The 23,164-nt window shown below is 37.8% G+C and overlaps 1 protein-coding gene across 3 annotated transcripts in view; it reads left to right on the top strand.

Moving 5' to 3' along the window:
- Nucleotides 1-7,698: 7,698 nt before the first annotated feature.
- Nucleotides 7,699-23,164, top strand: part of SETD2 (SET domain containing 2, histone lysine methyltransferase) — a 91,837-nt gene continuing 76,371 nt past the window's right edge. For 2 of the 3 annotated variants that reach the window (XR_004624681.1, XM_019797966.2), the window contains exons 1-7: nucleotides 7,734-7,749; nucleotides 9,744-14,110; nucleotides 17,144-17,275; nucleotides 18,649-18,777; nucleotides 20,196-20,319; nucleotides 21,251-21,328; nucleotides 22,976-23,073. Coding sequence is in view for 2 of the 3 variants with exons in the window: in XM_019797966.2 (XP_019653525.2) it covers nucleotides 9,789-14,110; nucleotides 17,144-17,275; nucleotides 18,649-18,777; nucleotides 20,196-20,319; nucleotides 21,251-21,328; nucleotides 22,976-23,073 (4,883 nt within the window). In the remaining variant the exon portion in view is untranslated. Of the gene's footprint in view, nucleotides 7,750-9,743; nucleotides 14,111-17,143; nucleotides 17,276-18,648; nucleotides 18,778-20,195; nucleotides 20,320-21,250; nucleotides 21,329-22,975; nucleotides 23,074-23,164 lie in introns of all 3 variants that reach the window. The other variant, XM_002912844.4, reaches the window with a different exon arrangement.

The raw sequence follows: 23,164 nt of genomic DNA, 5'->3' as shown, positions 1-23,164 counted from the left end.
ATAACATTTCATTATTTTTTTCTCTAGATTTAATCTGTATATATGAGCCTCTGTCAGGAGCTCTCTGTATGTTTGAGATACTATGCTAGTTGAAGATGTGGACTTAAAGGAAGTGCGAAATAGTGCTTCTGTTTATCAAGTCCATTGGCACTGGTTCAGGTTAGCGTATTCATACCAAAGTGCTTTGCCTAGCCTAAAGTTTCCAGGCCTTTCATAAAAAGCAGGGTGGTATTCATAGCTTTACTGTCTACATAAATCACATACATTTCTTGTGGATGTTTTAATTCACTTGTCCTCTTGGGTCCTATGTTTTGGATGAGAGAGTATGGCAGATGTTATAAATTTATTTATGGCCTGTATGGCTTGTTTTTTCCTACAGGTCACTTTTTAGGTGTTTCCTTCTTTTCCTTTGAGAATTGCTTGAAATGAGAAAGTCAAAACATGGTACTATTGCTAAGGAATATTTTTGATTCGAAAAGTAATGAGAATTTATGCCAGGAATGGGAATGGTCAACCCAGGGAGATTACACAATAAGGGCAAGATGTTGCCTTCGTATCTTTGTAATTTAAACCCTAGTTGGGAAGGCAGAAACAGTAAATAGAAGTCAAAGTTGTATGTGATTGTCGCTCTGCAAAGTACATGGTGTAGGGGTTGAGTTTAGTAGTAGTGTCTGGCGTGGTAAGGAGGGATGGCAACAGGCAGTTCAATACTGAGTACATACTAGGTAATTGCGTAGTAAATGAAAGTGAGACCAAAGTGGCTGAGGGGATTAAGATGGGTTTGTGGTGAGTGATATATGTGTATGGAGGCTGGGAGAGAGGGAAAAGGATGGTAGAGTGAAAGAGCAGTATGAAAAATTACTTGAAGTCGAGATTGATCTATGTTCGAATTTGGAGGAGACCATCTTAACCATTAAAATTCCTTCTGGGGATTGGTGTAAAGCAAGCTTAGCTAGATAGAAAAGTGGGAATGATGTTGTCAGATATTTACTGAGTACTTCCTATGTTCTGAGTAGGGTTTTTGGCATTTAAATGCCATTGTCGGGGTGCCTGGGTGGCTCATTCAGTTAAGTTTCTGCCTTTGGCTCAGGTCATGATCCCAGGGTCCTGTGATTGAGCCCTGCATCGGGCTCCCTGCTCAGCTGGGAGTCTGTTCCTCCTTCTCCCTCTGCCTCTGCCTCCCCCCCTCCCCGACTCATGCTCTCTCTCATGCGCTCTCTCTCAAATAAATAAAATCTTTAAATAAATAAATAAAATAAATGCTGCTGTCAGTAAGATAAACCAAGCTCCTGCCCCAAAGGAGCTTGTTTCTGGTGGAAGGAAGCAGGCACTACATTAAAAGAGAAGAGGAACCCTTGGGTGGCTCAGTCGGTTAAGCACTGCCCTCAACTCAGTTCATGATCCCAGGATTCTGGGATTGAGTCCCACATCGGGCTCCTTGCTCCACGGGGAGCCTACTTCTCCCTCTGCCTGCTCTGCCTACTGCTCCCCCTGCTTGTGCTCTCTTCTATGACAGATAAATAAAATCTTAAAAGAAAAAAATCCCATATTGATAAATACTAGGAATAAAATAAGAAATAAAATACGGTAGAGTGATGGGAGAATCTTGCAGATAACATTTGAGCTGTCATCCTGTTATTGAGATGGACCAATCCATTGACGATCTAGGGGAATGGTATTCTAAGAAAGCATCTTCAGGTGAAGAGGTCAGAAATTAGTTTGGAATGTTTGAGGTAACAGAGAGAGGGGTTATGTGGCTAGAACCTAGAGAATGAGGAGGATTGTGAAAAGAGGTAAGGTCAGAAAGAGAGAGTAAGCACGTATGTGCCATGATTTGATTTATGCTTACCTAACTTATGGTAGTTAGTGAGGACATCTATTTCCTACAAAAACCTTGGCCTACAGAAGGATTAACACAGTTTGCAAATGTGTATGACCGTAGGTCAAGCTGTGAACTAGGTAGTTTTGATCTTTTATAATAAAAGTTTTACTTATGTAGACTTTTTCCCTGATGTACTACTTTTCCATATCATTGAATATCTGAGGCATTTAAAGTTTTAAGTGTATGACACTGTAAGTGCCTAAAAGTGTCAAAACATGCATGACTTCAGTGCATTCATTCTGACTTTTTTCCACAACAGATGTTTTTGTTTGTACTTGTTGAGGAGCAGGTCACAGATGTAGAAACCTAAAGTGGAAAGAAATGGAGGGGAGTAGGAGGAGAGTGACTAAAGCTACGAAATTCCATTTCTTTCCTAATGATAAACATAATCACTTAAGTACTTGAGAAGGGCTCTCTGCCAGTATTTCTCTGTGACCCTTCCTTGGGACTGGGTACACACAGCAATTTAGCTTTCTTCCAGAGAGCTCAGACTACTACTTGAGTGTACCTCTGGGCAAGGATATGTTAATAAGCAGTGTTGGGAAATACTGTTTAGGTTATCATTGGTGGCTTCCTTTTGTTATCAACAGTTCTCTTGTCTTATCTCTTGAGTTTTCAGCTCTTCACAATACCCTGTGTCCACAATTTCAGTCTAGTATAGGGTCTAGTTTTTATGTAACTTATTCTCATCCCTGCCTTTCAGAATATGAATTTGGAAAATTGAGAGGTAGTGTTTCTCTCTAGCTGAGGCTCTAGGATCTCTGAGTCCACATAGCCTTTTTCTTAACAAATTCGTAAGGGGTGGAGATTTTGTGAGGGTATTTAAAAGTTTTTCACATTTGATTATCTTAAGTTGAAAAAAACAATTTTTAGCTTTGAAATAATTTTAGACTTACAGAATGGTCAAAAATAATACAGAGATTTTCTGTATACCTACTTCACGCCAATGTGAGCATTTTAACATTTGTCATACTTCTATGCACACATGTACATACGCACATTACTTATTTTTCTGAAATGTTTGATAGTTACAGTCATGATGCCTTTTTATCCCCATATCCTCCAATGTGTTTTTCTAAAAACAAAGGCATTCTCTTATATAATCACTGTGTAGTTAACCAATTTTGAGAAATTAACATTGATAAAATACTGCTTTCTAACCCACACACCTTAAAAATTATTTTGACCAGTTTGAAGTTTTAAAATTGATTTCACTTGAAAACTACCATATTTCAGTATTAATTTTCAAGTAAAATAAATTTTAATATACTAATTTTAGATTCTTAAGTCAGTATTCTTAAATTGAGATCTAGCTTCGATATCTGACAATTTTTTGTCTCTTTAAAAAAGGCCCATATATCACTGAAATGTGAGGAACACTGACCTTTAGCATTTGAGGAATCTATGAGTTTTAATAAGAAATCTTTATAAAGATTCTCCCACCTCATCTTTAAAGTCTTATTAAAATCAAATTAAAGTAATAAATGCTGCATCTGATTTGTGGTTCAGGAGATTCAGTGAACTGAAGGCCTGGAATGAGACCTTCTAGGACCTCACTTTTAGCTTTACATCTAGGATAGGAATTCTCTCTCATTTGAGGTAAGTTCTCATCCAGATTCTTCTTAAACATTTCTGATGACAAGGAAACTTCAGTGCCCCATACAGTGACACATTGCAGTTGCAGTTGCCTCACATCTGACTTTTATAAATCAGTAAGAAAGACCAACAACTTAGTTGATTGGCAGAGGACCTGAAAAGCACTTTCCAGCAAAAAGAAAATACCAATGACTTTATAAATATGAAAAGCTGTTATGGTAGAACTAAAAATGAAGCTCCGTGTATAGATAGATATATAGATAGATAATGATATATAAGACTTTAAATGGAGGTATAGAAAGGTATGTTTCCTTTCGTGTATGTGTTTTTTCCCTAAGAAGAGATTCATATGCTCATATATGCACACAGTTTCTGGAGGGATGTACAGAACTTAACAGTAGTTGCCACCAGAGAAAGAGGTCTAATTTGAGTTGTATATCTCTTTATATTAAATTTTCCCCCTGAGTGCGTGTATTTTTCAAATAAAGAAAATGAATTTAAAATGTTCAAACTTAAAATGAGCTAAAATCTATCATTCTGTACTTCTGTTGGTCACAGGTCAAACTTCTGGAGTTGTGCAAAATAAGACTATTTTATCTTCTAAGTTTTCTGGTATTTTAAAATAAATCACTATGGTTTTGTAAGTGATCTTTTTTCCAGTGTAAATAAAAATACTTCTGTTTGGGACTCCTGGGTGGCTCAGTCAGTTGAGTGTCTGCCTTCGGCTCGGGTCATGATCCCTGGGTCCTGGGGTCGAGTCCTAAGTCGGGCTCCTTGCTCAGTGGGGAGCCTTCTTTTCCCTCTGCCTGCAGTACCCCTGCTTGTGCAGTCTGTCTCTCTCTCTGACAGATAAAATCTTAAAAAAAAAAATACTTCTGTTTAACTGTATCATTTCTTGTGTGACATGGTATCTAGACTAGATTTCCTTACTATCCTGCTGTTTATATTTGTGAATATTCTTGATATGGCCAAATCTCTCATACCAGGTTTCCCTTTGGAAACTTTAGTTTTTGTGTCCTAATCGGAGAGATTGGGTAGTTGGTTGATTTTAATAGTCATGTCATTCATTGGTTCTTTGAACTTGCTATGACTTTATCTCTTAGTTAAGTCATTTTCCACATGTGCCCTGTGACCTAGTGGAGATTTGTCACCATGCTGACGTGGATTAATCAACATTCTTTAAATATAGTTCTTCAGCAAGCTGCAGATACTTATACTATACGTTTTTGACAGACAACTGGCTACAGTCTTCCTGTTTTTTCTTCTGGATTAGCTTTTCAAAAGAAATAAGGCCATTCTAGCACGATCTTATGCTAGAGAATTAAATGGCTGTTTTTGCATGCCTCATTATTTTTCATGGCAGAGATGCTGGGGACTCTGTACTCCTAGCTCTGGCTTCCATATCCTTGTTCCGTCAACCTTCCTTCAACATTATTTTACATTATTTACCAAAACAAGGTATTCTTTTATTAAAAAACATTTGTGGCTGATTCTTGCTGTTAATTGTGGCCTCACAATTTTGTTTCTTCAAAAAAGTCTTGTCCTCTTATTGCAGTGGCAGTCTGCTTCCATGCCCACAGCTGGGTGTTGTCATTTCCTGGAAATGTACCCCAACTCTGGTGCTCTGACCATAATTTCCAATTCTTTCACCTCACCCTTCTGCCTCTCTTTCTGGTTTTCAGCAGATCGACTTTTCGAAGCTTCTAGTATCTTGTCCCTACCCTTCTTTCAGTTTATCACCTTTCAGATTTCACTCTTTGTTATCTGTGGATTACTAGGTCAGTCATTTACATATTCTGGGGAATACCTTTAGTTCTCATCTCCTTGCCTTCTACCCCTCTTGTCCCACCCAACTTGGTGGAGTAACTCACCAGTTGTTTCCTTCAGTTGCTTCTAGATAGTTTAATGCTGCCAGCAAAAGTAGAGTAAGTGTGCTGACAAGCTGTATTATAAATTAGTAATGTCCAACTTTGGGCAGCATCATTGAGGATTATAGCCCGCTTCCATTTCTGTTCCTAAAACTTGAATTTTGTTTAAGTATTTTGCCCTGTTCCTTCTCTCAATGTTCAAATGAGGATGTGAGAGAGAAATAGAAGCCAAAAGGACATGCTTGCCTTGTTTTAAAATTTAACTATGTCTTCACTCATCTGTATCCCCTTCTTTCAAGATCATTCCCTTCAATCTGTTGTAGTGATTCCATATTTTTTCTCTGATCTAAGCACCTTGTTTGCTCACCTGCTCTATTTATGATGAGGGAAGGAAGCAAGATACAGAATGGCTTGTATAGTGTGATTGCTATACTTAAAAAGGAAGATCTGTGTTTATCCCTCTCCTCCCCACCACCACCATGTACACAGAAGCAGCACTGGAAGGCTCTTTATACCAAGGTTTTAATAACAGTTATCTCTGGACATGGATTGTGGACTTTTCCTTTTGCTTGTTTGTAAGTTGATCTTTCTCTATTAATATGACATGCCTTTACAATGAGAACATTTTATATTGTCCCTCATATTTTCTGTACATGCCTATATTCTTCCTATTATAAACATTTTATTATCACATTCTGGGAAATGTCTTGCCATCTCTGTCGAGCAGTTCTCTGATTTCTGAAATGGACCATTATTTCTTCCCCACCCCTGAATCCCACATTTATAATATTTCATCAGCTTTTTGACCATGTGATGACTTTGATTATAGTTTGTCAGGATTATCCTGTTTATTTGCTTGTCCAAAGTAGAACTGCTGAGGCTTAGGAAAGAGTTCCGGTCACCTCAGTATTTCCAGCACTTCTGTGTGGATATAGATGGATACCATGCAGACAAGCATGAACGTTATTTAAATGTACCCTGGAAAGGAGAGTACAAATATGAATGACATTCCAAATGCTTGGGTGTGTCCAGGTTCCTTTTATGTTCTTGAAAAAATTCCACGTGGTACTAATTGAAATCAAACCTAGTATGTCATAGGTTGTAAGACACAACTATCTTATGAACCACTGAGAAAGGAAAAAATGCTGCCAAACTATGATGTTATTGATGGTGTGTTGTAGAGGTGTTGTATGTGGGGATGAAATACAGTTCTAAGATTGCATCTGCGAAATTTTTAGTGGTTTTGGAGTAGAACAAAGTGTTTAACGTTGACCCTGAATCACATCTCCTCCATATGTTGCCAACTTTTTTCCCTTTGTTACTTGGTTTTTGTATGGCTACATAGGCATTGGTGAATGGACTGAATTATGATGGAGTCAGGCCTACATTTGGAGACAGGGTTTTTGTACATTTCTTTTAAGGGGAATTTAAAACATTACTGTATTCCAGTCTTGCCATATAGCCTGTAGAGTGGTCTGCTTAAAATGCTAATCTGGCTGTCATAACCTAAAGCCCTTTTGTAGCTTCCCTTTCCCCAGTATGCCTTGGTGCACCAGTGTACACCAGACTTTCTGGCTTTTGAGTCCTTAGTCTCAGGACACAGTGTGGTTGGCTTTGTTAGGACATAACTTTGCGCTGAGAGAGCCACATGCTGTGACATGGAACAGAGTGTCTACCTTGTAATCAGCAAAAGGACTGTTAATGGATACCATGAAGGATTGAGAACACCTAATCCGTAAGATAAAATATATTTCTCCTCATGAGAAACTGGCCTTTGGACCTGGCTACTGCCCCGTACTTCACCTAATTATTGACTTCTTTCTGCCTTGTACTTTATACTCAGGTAATGTTGAACTGTTTATAGTTTTCTTGCACATGTTCTATGTTTTAATCTCTGTGCCTTTGTGGAGAATCTCCCACTGCCTAGGATCTTCCTACAGGTATATTCTTCAGAAACTACTCTTCTTTTAGGAAGGATTCTTTGCTTTCCTATTTTTCTACTAAACTGGGTTATTAAACTGAGTTATCTCCCTCTCTGCTGTTACACTGTGTGTATTTCTATCCTTGTATGTATTTTATTATGTTGGAATTAACTTCTGTAACAAAATTACATTTTGTATTAACAGGACACTGTAAGCTTCTTAAGGACAGGGACTCTGCTTTATTCACGTTTTTTTTCACAGTACATGGTGCTATAGTCAATAAATATTTGCTATACTAATATAATTGAAACTTTGAAGTAATGGACAGCCCATAATTGAATACCATATTGAATAGGTTGTAGGTATCCTAGGTTTTAATAAAAAACAACTTTGATTTCAATTGGTTTTAAGTATTTATGATTTCTGTTTATTCTTTTGCATGCTTTCTTGGCTGGATGGCAATAGAGAAGAAGAAAATGAGGTAAGTATAATTTAACGAGTTATTCAGTAATTATTGGATTAAAAACTCAAAATTGATGGGGCGCCTGGGTGGCTTAGTTGGTTAAATATCTGACTCTTGATTTTGGCTCGGGTCATGATCTCAGGGTTGTGAGGTCGAGCCCCGCGTCAGGCTCCAAGCTGGGCATAGACCCTGCTTAAGATTCTCTCTCCCACTCCCTGCTTTCATGTGTGCATTCTGTGTCTCTCTCAAACAAAAAACAAAAAACCCCCACAATAACTCAAAATTTAGGTGTCTTTTTTTTTTAATAGCTTTTATTTTTTAAGTAATCTCTAAACCCAACGTGGGCTCAAATTCAACAGCCCTGAGACCAAGAGTGCACACTCCACCAACTGCGCCAGCCAGCAGCACCCCTAACTATCATTTTGAATGTGAAATGAAGTAATAGTTTTTGCTGTATTTTTAGATTTATAGTAACTCATTCCAGTGAGGAACGTTTTATATCTTGGGAAAATGCTTTTTAAACTTTGGAGCTTCAAAAGCTTTAGGCAAGGTAGAGGAAACTGGCAGCTCTGGAGACAGCATTTTACCTGTTTTTATGTTTTGAGCCACCATGTAAGATTTCATTTGACAAGTGGATTCTGTTTCTTAAAAGTATTTGAAGACCACTGCTCTATGATAATGCGTGAGAAAACATTTACTTTCCCACTTGAATTGTTACTGTATAATGGAAAACTGATTTCAGATTTTACCATATTGAAAGGGAAAACTGTTCTCTTAAACAGCCAGAATTGATTAAAGAACATCAATTAGAAAAATGTTGCGGATGGCCAGTGTACCATCTTTAATTTAGGCTTGAGTGTGTTGCTGTAATTTTTCTGATGTTCTCTCTACCACCTAGGTTATACCTTTAACTTCTAAAGCCCTCTATTGCCTTTGGTGGTTTGGCAAATAATGGAGGGAGAAATCTTCTTAGATGTAAACTTGTAGTTCATACTCATACAGTAGGATTGGACGATAAATTAGCATGGCCTGAGTATGTGGGGCCCAGGCAGAGACAGTGGTAGTATGCTAGGGTGGAGTAATTTACAGGAAGGCAGAAAAGTCTGGTCCTCGTTTGCTTACCTTATCTATAAAATAAGATGGGAAACTGCTCTATACCAGTGGTTTTCACATCTTGAAAGTCCATTGGAATTGCCTCACATGCTTATTTCCCAAAAACAGAACCAAACAGAGCATACTTTGCCTTACCTTAGATCTAGTGAATTGCTGTTCCTTGGAGTTTTGTCACCGATCCATATTTTACCAAGCATCTAAGTGATTCTATGTGATGCCAGGAGACCACTGGTTATAATGACTTCTGCTGTTTCTTCTCAGATAGAACCCAGGAACAAACTATTCTCCTCATTGAGTTGTTAGCTATTGCTCTGTATTTGTCTTTTTGTGTTGTATCTTGAAGTACATAGGATTTTTTTTTTAATTCTTGTTAAAAATTCTGCCTGGAAAAAATTATAAAAATGGATAAATTCTTTAACAGACAAGAATAGAAAAATATGGGTAATTGTTGAAACTGGGGGTGGGTACTTAGGGATTTATTATACTATCCTCTATACTTTTGAGTACATTTGAAATTTTCTATAATAAAGAAGTGCTTATCTACCTTAGTGAAATTCATACTGTTCTTTTTTTTTTTTTTTTTTTTTTTTTTTTAAAGATTTTATTTATTTATTTGACAGAGATAGAGACAGCCAGCGAGAGAGGGAACACAAGCATGGGGAGTGGGAGAGGAAGAAGCAGGCTCACAGCAGAGGAGCCTGACGTGGGGCTCGATCCCATAACGCCGGGATCACGCCCTGAGCCGAAGGCAGACGCTTAACCGCTCTGCCACCCAGGCGCCCCGAAATTCATACTGTTCTTAAAAAGAACTTTTCATTTTCCTGACGTTTTAAACTGTGATGCTAGTCATTTGAAAGTAACTTTATGTTGTAGTAACTGCTTGTTTTGTTCATTTATAGGCAAAGATTGAAAATGTGCAGAAAACAGGTTTCATCAAAGGACCAATGTTCAAAGGTGTTGCTTCTAGTCGATTTTTACCCAAAGGCACCAAGACAAAAGTTAATTTGGAGGAACAGGGACGACAGAAGGTGTCTTTCAGCTTCAGCCTTACAAAGAAAACTTTGCAGAACAGGTTTCTGACTGCACTTGGCAATGAAAAGCAAAATGATACTCCAAACTCCCCAGCTGGACCTCTTCAAGTAGACTTGACCCCTAAAATTAAAATGGACATGGGAGATACCTTATCTACTACAGAAGAATCTTCTCCACCAAAATCGAGGGTAGAATTGGGCAAAATTCATTTTAAGAAACATCTACTTCATGTGACCTCCAGGCCACTGCTGACTACTGCCACAGCAGTGGCCTCCCCACCTCCTCCCATAGTACCATTACCAGCAGTCATAGCAGAATCAACAACTGTAGACTCGCCACCCTCATCTCCACCTCCACCACCTCCACCTCCCCAGGCCACAGCACCCTCACCACCAGCACCAGTAACAGAGCCAGTGGCCTTGCCGCACATGCCAATCCCAGTTCTAATGACAGCACCAGTAGATGTAGCAGTTCGAGCACTGAAGGAACCACCAGTTACGACTGTACCAGAATCTTCAGAAGTGGACACTAAGCAGGATGCTGCTGTATCTAATAGTTCAGAAGAACACATAACTCAAAATTTGAATGAGCAAGTAGATACTCCCTCACAAAAAGAAGATTCCCATATTGGGAAGGAAGAAGAAATTCCAGATAGTTCTAAGAGTAATCTGGGCTCCAAAAAAACAGGTTCTAAGAAGAAATCCTCACAATCTGAAGGCACCTTTCTTGCTTCAGAATCTGATGAAGATTCTGTACGGACTTCCTCAAGTCAAAGATCACATGATTTAAAATTTTCAGCAAACATTGAAAAGGAAAGAGATTCAAAAAAGAGCTTAGCACCTTTAAAAAATGAGGACGTAGGGAAATCGTCACGATCTAAAACAGAGAGAGATGATAAATATTTTAGCTATTCAAAACTTGAAAGAGATACTCGGTATATATCTTCTCGATGTAGATCAGAGAGAGAGCGAAGGCGGAGCAGATCTCGTTCTAGATCTGACAGAGGCTCTAGAACTAGTTTATCCTATTCCCGGTCCGAACGATCCCATTATTATGACTCTGATCGTCGCTACCATCGGAGTTCCCCTTATCGAGAGAGGGCACGCTATTCTCGGCCATATACAGATAACAGAGCTCGAGAGAGCTCTGACTCAGAAGAGGAGTATAAGAAAACCTACTCAAGGCGCACCTCCTCTCATTCCTTCTCTTACAGAGACCTAAGGACATCATCATCCTATTCTAAATCTGATCGGGACTGCAAAACTGAGTCCTCTTACTTAGAGATGGAGAAGAGAGGAAAGTATTCTTCAAAACTAGAAAGAGAATCCAAAAGGACTTCAGAAAATGAAGGCATGAAAAGATGTTGTTCTCCCCCTAACGAACTGGGATTCCGACGGGGGTCATCCTATTCCAAGCATGATAGCAGTGCTTCCCGTTATAAATCTGCCCTTTCAAAATCTATATCCAAGTCTGATAAATTTAAAAATTCTTTCTGTTGTACAGAATTAAATGAGGAAATCAAAACGTCTCATTCTTTTAATTTACAGGCTCCTTGTTCAAAAGGTAGTGAATTAAGAATGATTAGTAAAATTCCTGAAAGAGAAAAGACTGGGTCTCCATCTCCATCAAATCGATTAAATGATTCACCTACTTTTAAAAAGCTAGATGAATCACTTATTTTTAAATCTGAATTTATAGGACATGATAGCCATGATAGTATTAAGGAATTAGACTCTTTATCTAAAGTGAAGAATGATCAATTAAGAAGTTATTGTCCCATAGAATTAAATATAAATGGATCTCCTGGGGCAGAATCTGATTTGGCAACATTTTGCACTTCTAAAACTGACACTGTTTTGATGTCTTCTGATGATAGTGTGACTGGATCGGAGGTATCCCCTTTGGTCAAAGCATGCATGCTTCCATCAAATGGATTTCAGAATATTAATAGATGTAAAGAGAAAGACTCGGATGATACTTGCATGCTGCATAGTAAGTCAGGAAGCCCATTTAGGGAAGCAGAACCTCCAGTGTCGCCACACCAAGATAAACTCATGTCTTTGCCAGTTATGAAGATAGATTATTCTAAAACTATAGTTAAAGAACCAGTTGATATGACAGTTTCTTGCTGTAAAACCAAAGATTCAGATATATACTGTACTTCAAATGACAACAGCCCTTCTTTGCATCATTCTGAAGCTGAAAAGATTGAGCCTTCAGCTACGCAGATTTCTCCAAATAGCTTTATGAATGTGCATTTGAAATCAAAAACAGTTACATATGATAATAGAAATCTGACAGATCAGCGCTCAAAATTTGCATGTGAAGAATATAAGCAGAGTGTTGGTAGCACTAGTTCAGCTTCTGTTAATCATTTTGATGATTTATATCAGCCTATAGAGAGTTCAGGCATTGCTTCATCTCTTCCAAGTCTTCCACCAGGAATAAAAGTGGACAGTTTAACTCTCTTGCAATGTGGAGAGAACACATCTCCAGTTTTGGATGCTGTGCTGAAGAGTAAAAGCACAGAGTTTTTAAAGCATGCAGAGAAAGAAACAGTAGAAGTAGGTAGCGGCCTGCCTGATTCAGGAAAGGGATTTGCTTCTTGGGAAAATAGGCATAATAATGGGTTATCTGGGAAATGCGTGCAAGAGGCTCAAGAAGAAGGGAATTCCATATTGCCTGATAGAAGAGGAAGAGCAGAAATCTCTTTAGATGAAGAAGGAGGAAGAGAACATGCGCATACTTCTGATGACTCAGAAGTTGTATTTTCTTCTTGTGACTTGAATTTAACCATGGAAGACAGTGATGGTGTAACATATACCTTAAAATGTGACAGTAGTGGGCATGCCTCAGAGATTGTATCTACTGTCCATGAAGATTATTCTGGTTCTTCTGAAAGTTCAAGTGATGAAAGTGACTCTGAAGATACAGATTCTGATGATAGCAGTATTCCAAGAAACCGTCTTCAGTCTGTTGTGGTAGTGCCAAAGAATTCTACTTTGCCCATGGAAGAAACAAGTCCTTGTTCTTCTCGGAGCAGTCAAAGTTACAGACACTATTCTGACCACTGGGAAGATGAGAGATTGGAGTCAAGGAGACATTCATATGAGGAAAAATTTGAGAGTGTAGCAAGCAAACCCTATTCTCAAACTGAGAAGTTCTTCCATCATAAAGGGACAGAGAAGAATCTGGAAATTTCTTTCACACAGCCCAGCAGAAAACAAATAGATAACCACCTGTCTGAAACGGCTCATCCTCAGAGTGATGGGGTTGATAGTACAAGTCATACAGATGTGAAATCTGACTTTCTAGGTCATCCAAATTCTGAGGAAACTGCAAAAACCAAAATAGCTTCTAGGCAGCAAGAAGAGCTGCCAGTTTATTCTTCTGATGATTTTGAAGATGTCCCAAGTAAGTCTCGGCAACAGATCACTTTCCCTAACAGGCCAGATAGTAGACTGGGAAAAACAGAGTTGAGTTTTTCTCCCTCTTGTGAGATCTCCCGAGTGGATGGTTTCCGCTCATCAGAAGAGCTCCGAAGCCTAGGGTGGGAGTTCTCTCAACAAGAAAAGCCTACTACCACATACCAACAACCAGACAGCAGCTATGGAGCCTGTGGTGGACACAAGTATCAGCAAAGTGCAGAACATTATGGTGGGACACGTAATTACTGGCAAGGCAATGGCTACTGGGATCCCAGATCAGCAGGTAGACCTCCTGGAACTGGGGTTGTGTATGATCGAATTCAAGGGCAGGTACCAGATTCCTTAACGGATGATCGTGAAGAGGAGGAGATTTGGGATCAACGTGGAGGATCTCATTTTTCAAGCCAGTCCAATAAGTTTTTTCTATCCCTTCAGAAGGACAAAGGGTCAGTACAAGCACCTGAAATAAGCAGCAATTCCATTAAGGACACTCTAGCTGTGAACGAAAAGAAAGATCTTCCAAAAAACTTAGAAAAAAATGATATGAAAGACAGAGGGCCTCCTAAAAAAAGGAGACAGGAATTGGAGAGTGATTCTGAAAGTGATGGTGAACTTCAGGACAGAAAGAAAGTTCGAGTGGCGGTAGAGCCGGGGGAAATAGCAGTACCCCCAGGCTCAGCACTGGTTGGACCTTCTTGTGTCATGGAGGACTTCAGGGACCCACAGCGATGGAAAGAATATGCCAAGCAAGGGAAGATGCCCTGTTACTTTGATCTAATTGAAGAAAATGTTTATTTAACAGAAAGGTAAGCTTGCTTAATACTTGTCCAACAAATTTTAACCTCTTTTTGTTAAAAAAAAAAAAAAAGTTAGCTTTCTCAACAGTTCAGAATATATGAGGTCAATTGTATGAAATATAGTTTCGTGATATACATTAAAAAGTCGAAAAAGTATTTACCTATTTAGATTTGATGTCATAGGGTCCTTCCCTCAGTATCCCTTCCCCCACCCCCCCAGGAAGGGGATGTCTAAATTATTTTTTATTTGGCGGGGGGGNTGGGGGGGGGGGGGGGGTCTCATTACCTCTTTCGTTCTGAAAGTATGATTTAGGCCAGCCCTATTTTTCTTAAATTCCTTTTACCTGTGTAACTGGTGAAAAATGAAACAAAATTTCAGCAAAATAGTCTGCGCTTAGAGAAGAAGAAGGTAGTTGCCTGGATTTTTTTTCCTTTTCAAAAATGCTCAGAGTGAAGTGTCTTTGAAAGATACTTTATGAAGCTGGAACTTGACTAGAACACCATTTTCTGTCGGTTTTTTAGCCTATTGCTAATAGATTAAATTTGGCAGTAGCATAAGAATTATTTTAGAATTAAGTGGTAAAATGGTTTACTACATACAGATCCCTAACATGAAACAGGTATAATGAGAACAGGAGTAATGAAATTTCTCCATATTCCTCTAGAGCAGAGCTTTGAAGCCTGCTTTCTTTCACCCTTCCTCAACAGTCTTCTTGTTTTCCCAATATAAGTATGTGTTGAATGTGCCTTTTTAAAAAAATCTGTGGTCTTCCAACCCTTCACCTCCTCCTTTTGGAAATTTCTCCTCTATTTAAGAATCTACCTAGCCATCATCCCTTTAAGTGTTAAAATTTTTTTTTTATAATGAAATTTTTCACTGTGGTTAGAGTTAAAATTAGGTCTCTTGAACAGTTTTTCATAAAAAAAACTTTTTTGGGGTGCCTGGATTCAGTTGATTTAGTATCCAACTCTTGGTTTTGACTCAGATCATGACGTCAGGTTTGTGAGATCGAGCCCCGTGTCAGGCTCCGTGGTGGGCATGGAGTCTGTCTGAGATTCTCTCTCTCCTCTTCCCCTCCCTCTGCACACATGTTTTCTCTCTCTCTGAATACATAAATAAATCTTTAAAAAATAAAATAAAACCCTTTTTATAATATAGGGAGCCTCTTACAGTTATAATCATTTACATCCAGTAACTTAGGTTTAAATTTAAAATATTGAATATTTAAAGTAGTAGTTTTTAGGAGTTGTGTGAGTACATTGATGAAATCTCCAGGGTCTTTGTAAAAGACTAGAAGTAAAACTAATCAACCCAGCCCTCTGGGATTTACTGAGCAGTGAGATCAGGTACATATAAGACCATGCATATAAATCCGGTTGGTGGGAACATTAGAGAGCCATTTTGGATTGGGAAGCATTTATATGTACTCAACATTTTTAAAGTGCCTGTTGTTGCTGGGCCTTTAGGAGCCACCAAGAACACAAATTATTATTATAAAATGGTATTGAGGATAGTGAAAAAATTTTCTTCTGTCTGATGAAAATAGGGTTACCGGAATCTGTGCCCATTAGTCCTTATAGAGCAATACAAAATAAAGCTACTGCTGATTTTTCAAAATTACAGTTCTTAAAGTACTTGTAAATAGGTACTTGGTTTATCTTTTGTTCTGTTTCTTCAGGCTAAGAATATTCATACGCTCATTAGTGAATGATACCTTGAATTGATCCAGATGAGTCATTCTTGTCACTTAAACTTAGTTGAAGCTATCAGGACACTCTTCAGGTACTTTATAAATTGGGACTGTAATAGAACATATGTTGAAGATGAAAGCAGATTAGTTAGGAGATTAAGATAGCCACATAGAGCAGCTGTACTCTTCACTGATAGTTGGAGAGTCAGACTGCCCTTATCTTAAGGAGATCATCTTCAGCCAGCTTTGATTTTTTTTTTTTTTCCTTTTTGACAAGGGTCAGAAAGAGAATTCAACATAAAGGCCAGGAAATAATCACATTTTCACTTTTTCTTTGCAAACTCTGGCATAGGGATTTAAAACCCAATCTGTTTGAAAAGTTTCCCTTTTTACCCCCAAATAAGTTAGTCTGTGTTGAGAAAATTTAGTCTTCTGATTATTCTGTAATACATGGTTATTCTGTAATACAGTTCTGTAAATTATACTTCATTCTTTTTTTTTTAATCATTCAGTTTTCTTTTAAACAAGATTTATGCAGTGTTACTGAAAGATTCTCCAAAACATTTATTGAGTCAGACTCGTAATTAAAAAGTCTTATCTTTTAGGAGTGCCTGGGTGGCTCAGTCTGTTAAGCGTCTGACTTTTGGTATCACCTTAGGTAGTGATCTCAGGGTCTTGAGATTGAGCCCTGCCTGGAGCTCTGAGCTGGGCATGGAGCCTGCTTGATTCTCTCTCTCTCTCTCTCTTTCTCCCCCTCCCCCTCTCCCTCTGCTTCTCCCCCACTGCTTGTGTGTGTGCACATGCTTGCTCGCTCTAAAAGAAAAAAAACTCTTATTTTTTAATTTATTTTTTTCAACTTTTCTTCCTCAGCCTCTATTTATATTTTATAAATTAAATAATCTTTTCTTCCTCAACCATTATTTGCTCATCCAGGAGGACTGATTCTTAAACTTCACTTTAATCAGCTGTGTCACTTTTTGATTCTCACAAGTTTTCCTATTTTTTTCCTGAGTCAAATATGACAATTAACACTTGAAATTGCTCAGAATTTGAGGCTTAGCTGAAATGGACTAGGAAATGAGGGCTGAGTCCAAAGTGATAGACTTGAACTTACCCTATCCTCCCATTTGCCAGGGCTAAAAGGTTGCCTCTCATTCTCTTTGCAACATAAGTGTTAGTGTTTTCAGTCTCACAGATGCTAGTGAGGATGTGTTTTCTTCCTTTTGAATGTTTGACTTAACCAGAATCATTAAATGTGAAACTAATGAGATTTAGCACATATTTGATTGTGTATGTTGTATCATTGCCAGGAGATTTCTTAAATCAATTCTTACGAACTTTTACCTAATAGAAAGAAGAATAAATCTCATCGGGATATTAAGCGGATGCAGTGTGAGTGTACACCGCTTTCTAAAGATGAAAGAGCTCAAGGTGAAATAGCATGTGGAGAAGACTGTCTTAATCGTCTCCTCATGATTGAATGGTAAGTAAATTAAAATGCTCTGATTTTGCTCATTCTATTAAATGTCTCAAAATAGTAAAAAGAATTAATAATGAGTCAGATTTAACCTTTCTCTTCTACCTGTTGTCGAGTATTTATAAGCAATGAAATCTCTGATGTATAATAGTGTTTATAAGGAGACAGATTTCCCTTGCGTTGTACGTTATAGTGTACATTGTCAGTGCTCTGTAAAGTAGCCCTCATACTAACGTAGTAACCTTTTAGCTCTTACGCCGTTCGTGTCCTGAGAGGTAAGAGTTGGTACTTTTTAGCTTTTACTATAAAATGAGATAAAACCCTAGCGTTTCAAAAGTGCATAGAGTAAAATGTCTTCCAAACCTCAATCCCTCTATTTCTGGTCTTTCCAGATACTTTTTATGCCTATATCAACATTCATAGCTATTTCCACTTTTTATGTATAGAAATGAAATCTTTACCATATGTACTTTTTAAAATTTTACCCCCTCACTCTGGCCCACACACACACGAACACACAATTAAATAGTTTTGGAGACCTGTTCAGAACTACACATACAGACCTAGCTGAATCTTCCCTCAGCTGCTTTATATAGTCTGTTTATAGTTAACTCAAAATTATTCATCTTCTATTGAGAGACATTTGCTTTTATATTTTTTTTATAAACCATAAACATCTTTACATTTAAAAATGTGTGATTATTTTTTTTTTTACCGCTTTAATGAAAAATTGTATCATTTTTAACATAGAGAGAACATGGAGATGATTTATAATGTAGATACCTTGTTTTTAGCGTTAATAAAGTGTTTTCTTTCAAACTCAGTTTTTGTTTTTGCTCATGTTCTAGTGTTATGAGAATAAAACCTATACCTCAGAAAAATAAAGAGAAAGCACTTTGGTATTACTTTATCTAAAAAAAGTAGAGATGACAGTACACATGTAGGAAGAGGAGACACAAGAGTTAGCATTATTCTCCTAACTTGACATTGTTGCTCTGGCCTCTGCGTTTTTCGGACTTTTCCTTCCAACCTTGCTAAAGAGATGGGCAGTACAGGATACGTTTCTTCATGTGTTTCCCACAGTCAAACTTAGAGTAGTTGTCAGGATCAGGTTCAAATTTAAGCTGGTGTTCAGAGCTCTTCATAGTAGATCAGTAACCTTCCATCTTCTAGCAGCCCACTTTTCTTACCAGTCATGTTCTGCTGTTTGTTCTCCTTTCCTCAAGTGGGCCTTGTTTCCTATATCTGCACCCAGGCAGGCGCTGTTGTTGTATCTCTTGTTTCTTGTTGTTGTTGTTACTTGTTTGTTTTTTTCCACATCCTATGTGTCATTAGAGATTCTGCTTTGAAGAATTAATTTTCTACACTTCTCATTTCAGTTCTTCTCGGTGTCCAAATGGGGATTATTGTTCCAATAGACGGTTTCAGAGAAAGCAGCATGCAGATGTGGAAGTCATACTCACAGAGAAGAAAGGCTGGGGCTTGAGAGCTGCCAAAGACCTTCCTTCGTAAGTTATGTTTTAATCCTCTTTCACTTCATTTTTGTGTTATTGAAGTTGGTTAGCTACTTTGTAGGAAAATAATGTGTCTGTTACACTGAGGTTTAATGATTATTGTAGGGGCGCCTGGGTGGCTCAGTTGGTTAAGCGTCTGCCTTCGGCTCAGGTGATGATCCCTAGGTCCTGGGATTGAGTCCTGAATCGGTTCCTTGCTCAGTGGGGAGCCTGCTTCTCCCTCTGCCTGCCACTTCCCCTGCTTGTGCCTGTGTACTCTCTCTCTCTGACAAGTAAATAAATAAAATTAAAAATATATGTATTTTAAATTGTTTCCCAAAGCCCTCTAGCTTTTCTAAGCTTTTTTCAAAGAATGCTGCTTTGGTAAAATACACTAGGAAAGAATATTTCCAGGTTTCCCACATTTTCCTACTCGTATAATTTCCATATGCTGATGGGAGTGTCAGTTTCATGTTTTAGTTCCAAACTATTTAGGTGTTCACTGGTAGAGCATTTCCACTGAACAGGACATATTGTCAGATATGCGAAGGATGAGGAGGGCTTTGGAGCTAATCTGCTACTTAGTGTTAAATACCATAGGGGCGCCTGGGTGGCACAGCGGTTAGGCGTCTGCCTTTGGCTCAGGGCATGATCCCGGCGTTCCGGGATCGAGCCCCACATCAGGCTCCTCTGCTATGAGCCTGCTTCTTCCTCTCCCACTCCCCCTGCTTGTGTTCCCTCTCTCGCTGGCTGTCTCTATCTCTGTCGAATGAATAAATAAATAAAATCTTAAAAATAAATAAATACATACATACATACATACCATAACATTCTCTGTATTATTATACCTATTTCTTCTCTATCGAAGATACTAAATAAGCAAGGAAAGACCAATCGGGTGGAAGGTAACTGAAAGACGCCAAGGAGAGAGATTAATCATAATTACTGATAAATACTGGGGAAAACTCACAGAGAATGCAGTGAGAGAAAAGGTCTGTTTGACCTTTAACATCATCAGAGACCTCTGAGGAAAGGCAGTAGAAGGGCTGCTATATTTAAATTGCCGTCTTTTCTCTTAGGACATAAAGCCTCTAATATTTCAGTGCCTCCTGATTTCTTCAGAGCTGCTTCTCAGCTGTAAATCACTGTTTTCATGATAATAAACCAGATTTGAATGTTTATCTAGTTAGATCAGGGATACATATTTTGGTAGTATGTATAAATGTAGAAGTGTCTTAGAATCAACATTTTTGGAAAAGTATTAGAAAAACTCAGATGCTAGGTACTTTACATATATTTTAATTGTATCCTGTATAATACCACATTTATTCACTTAGCAGTATTTCATTAAATCCATTATTTTTTACATGGTTGTATGTTTTCCATATAGCTCCTAGGCAGGAAGTGCTATCGTTTCCCTTTTGTTTTGCCAGGAACACCTTCGTCCTAGAATATTGTGGAGAAGTACTTGATCATAAAGAGTTTAAAGCCCGGGTAAAGGAATATGCACGAAACAAAAACATCCACTACTATTTCATGGCCCTGAAGAACGATGAGGTGAGCAGCATGAATGTGTTTGCTTTGAAACAGATCTGGAAATTGTTGAGTTTGAAAGGGTCATTGATACGGACAGATCTTTAAAAGACATTAAGTGACAGAAAAGAGGGGCAGATAGTATATATAGTTTTTGTTTATAAAAAGAGTGGGAGAGGGTAATATTTACATATATATGTAAATGTAAACATACATGCTTCATATTACAACTCTTAAAAATTACCGATACCCCCAAAAGAGTTTTTTTGATGTGAGTTATATTTGTCAATACTTACATAAAAATTAAAGCTGAGAAATTGAAAAATATTTATTAAACCACTGAAGAGTAACAAGACCATTATATGTTGACATAAATGTTTTTATGAAAATAAAGCATTTTCAAATAATTTTTGTTTTAAACACGAGGAGTGCCATTGTTTTACATTTTTACAAATCTCTTTAATGTCTGGTGTAATAAAATTCAACTAGATTCTCATATCTGTCTCTATATTCAGTCCTGGAAAACCTAATTTTAGGTCCTACCCCAGGACCTGCTGAATCTAATTCCGGGGGTGGGTCCAACAGGAGTTTTAACGAGCTCTCCAGGGACTTCAGATATGCACTGTAGTTTGAGAGCTACTGCACTGTGCACTTTAAAATGGCGTTTTATACCCTTGAAGTGAAATTGGAATATAAGAGGATGTAAGAAGTAGCTAAAAGTAAATGGAAGAGATATTGATAGATGTGGAGATAATTTTGCTTGTAAGTAAGATGTTTATAGTTAGCAGATCTCCCCGAGGAAGCAGTTGGATATTTGTCACTTAGATGTGTCTATACATGAAAGAGGAAGAGGGGTTGGAATGCAGCTCGTACATTTGCCTAATGTCTTTCCTTTGCAAGACATACATGTATTTTAAGGTCTCATTTCTAACTCTTAAATGATCCCTTTCCCTAGATAATAGATGCCACTCAGAAAGGAAACTGCTCTCGTTTCATGAATCACAGCTGTGAACCAAACTGTGAAACTCAAAAAGTAAGTTTGGGATATTTGTTAAGATTGCTCGTCTTTTAATTTTAGATTCTACATCAAGGGTACCCATGGATTTTATTTTTTAATCATTTTAATTGTTTTTTCCTACTCTGCTGTTAAAAATCTTATTTTGAAATAAGTTTAGATTTATAAAATAGTGAAGAAACAGTACCGAGTTCCATATACTTCACCTAGCTTCCCCAAATGTTCACATTTACATAGCTATTATACAATTACCCAGTCCAAGAAATACTATTAACTGTTGACTGTTCTAAAGTCTTTATTTAGATTTTGCCATCTGTCATTTTTCTGGACTAGGATCCAATCCAGGAACTCCCATTGCATTTAATTGTCACCTCTCTTTGCCCATAAATTTTAGCTATTATTTCAAAGGTACCAAAATACAAAACAAATTTAATTTTGAAGTCCAGCGTGTACTATTATATTGAGATTTTTATCAGTTCTTATCCAGGTGCCAAATTAGGTGGTTTTAATAACATAAGGGGCTGAATGGCCATAGATGAGAAGGATTATATGTGATGTGCATGTGGTTATACTGCTTCTCCTCAGCAAGGCTGGGCTCTGGGTCTTGCTTATCTCTCTGTCCCTGTGCCTGGCACATAGTTGACACTTGATACATTTGTTTATTGAATTTGATAAAACATTTTGAAATAATGATTTTAGTACTCTCTAATTTGTGTTTTGAGCTTAGATGAAACAATATATATATGTTAGAACATTGGTTCTTTTTTTAGACTAAGAAGGCTATAGACCCACTCCCTAGAGAAGTATCATGGTTCCCTCTCATATTAAAATAGTGTTTTTCACTCCTGGATATTTTTTGTCCTTTGATCTATGTACTAATAGATCTCAGATATGGCCCTTCTAAGAGCCAAGCCATATAATAAATAGGAGAACCCAGTCTGTAATCATTTAACCTAAGTTCTGGCTCTAGCTTTGCCTGCAGCTGGTGGCCATGTGTCTAACTGTGATACTTCAGTTGTACTGTGTCCCTTCATCTCTTTAAGTCTGGGTTTTTTCATCAGTCACATGTTCACATGGTCTGGATAGGAGCTCTACAGTTGACTTACATCTTACATGTTTTGGAGCTACAAGTTCTAACCCCTGTGCATTTACTCCCGTTTTAATTCTTGAGTTTCAGGCAGCTGTTCTCATGCTTCCCTTCCCTTTCACTACACTCAGTCATATGACCACCGCTTCATGAAATTAAACATTTGGCGTCATTGTTTATATAGTTCCATGTTCCATCTTAGAATAAGATGTTACTTTTAACATAACGTAAAGTAATACCAATTTGCCTGTAATAGTCAATGACACCAAGCATTCCCTATTTGTCTGTTTTTAGTACAAGTGAATATTTACTGTGTGGAAATGTATGTTAGACAAGTTAAAGTAGTAGTTACTTTTATTAGAGACAAATTATAGATGATACTCAGTCTGGTGGTATGAAATAAGAGTAACACTTAAATATGATAGTTTATTTGAAGAAAAAAGTCCCCTATTTGCTATTTGGAAAAGCTTTTATTGTCTAAAGGCACATGAATAATTAAGGCAGATGATGATCTTTAAAGAAAAACACAGATTAATCAGTTACTATTAATTTCTTTTCTTTTAAAAACAACATCTCAGTGGACTGTGAATGGACAACTGAGGGTTGGGTTTTTTACCACCAAACTGGTTCCTTCAGGCTCAGAGTTAACATTTGACTATCAGTTCCAAAGATATGGGTGAGTATTGTACTTATTTTGTTTTGCTGCCTCTGATGGGGAAATGGGCTGTTTAGATATAGAGATATAAAACTTTGATGTGAATTACTGA

Source organism: Ailuropoda melanoleuca, chromosome 4 (assembly GCF_002007445.2).
Source record: "Ailuropoda melanoleuca isolate Jingjing chromosome 4, ASM200744v2, whole genome shotgun sequence".
NCBI classification, from domain to species: domain Eukaryota; kingdom Metazoa; phylum Chordata; class Mammalia; order Carnivora; family Ursidae; genus Ailuropoda; species Ailuropoda melanoleuca.
The sequence above is the reverse complement of the archived record's forward strand: the minus strand, read 5'-3'. Positions and strand labels throughout refer to the sequence as shown.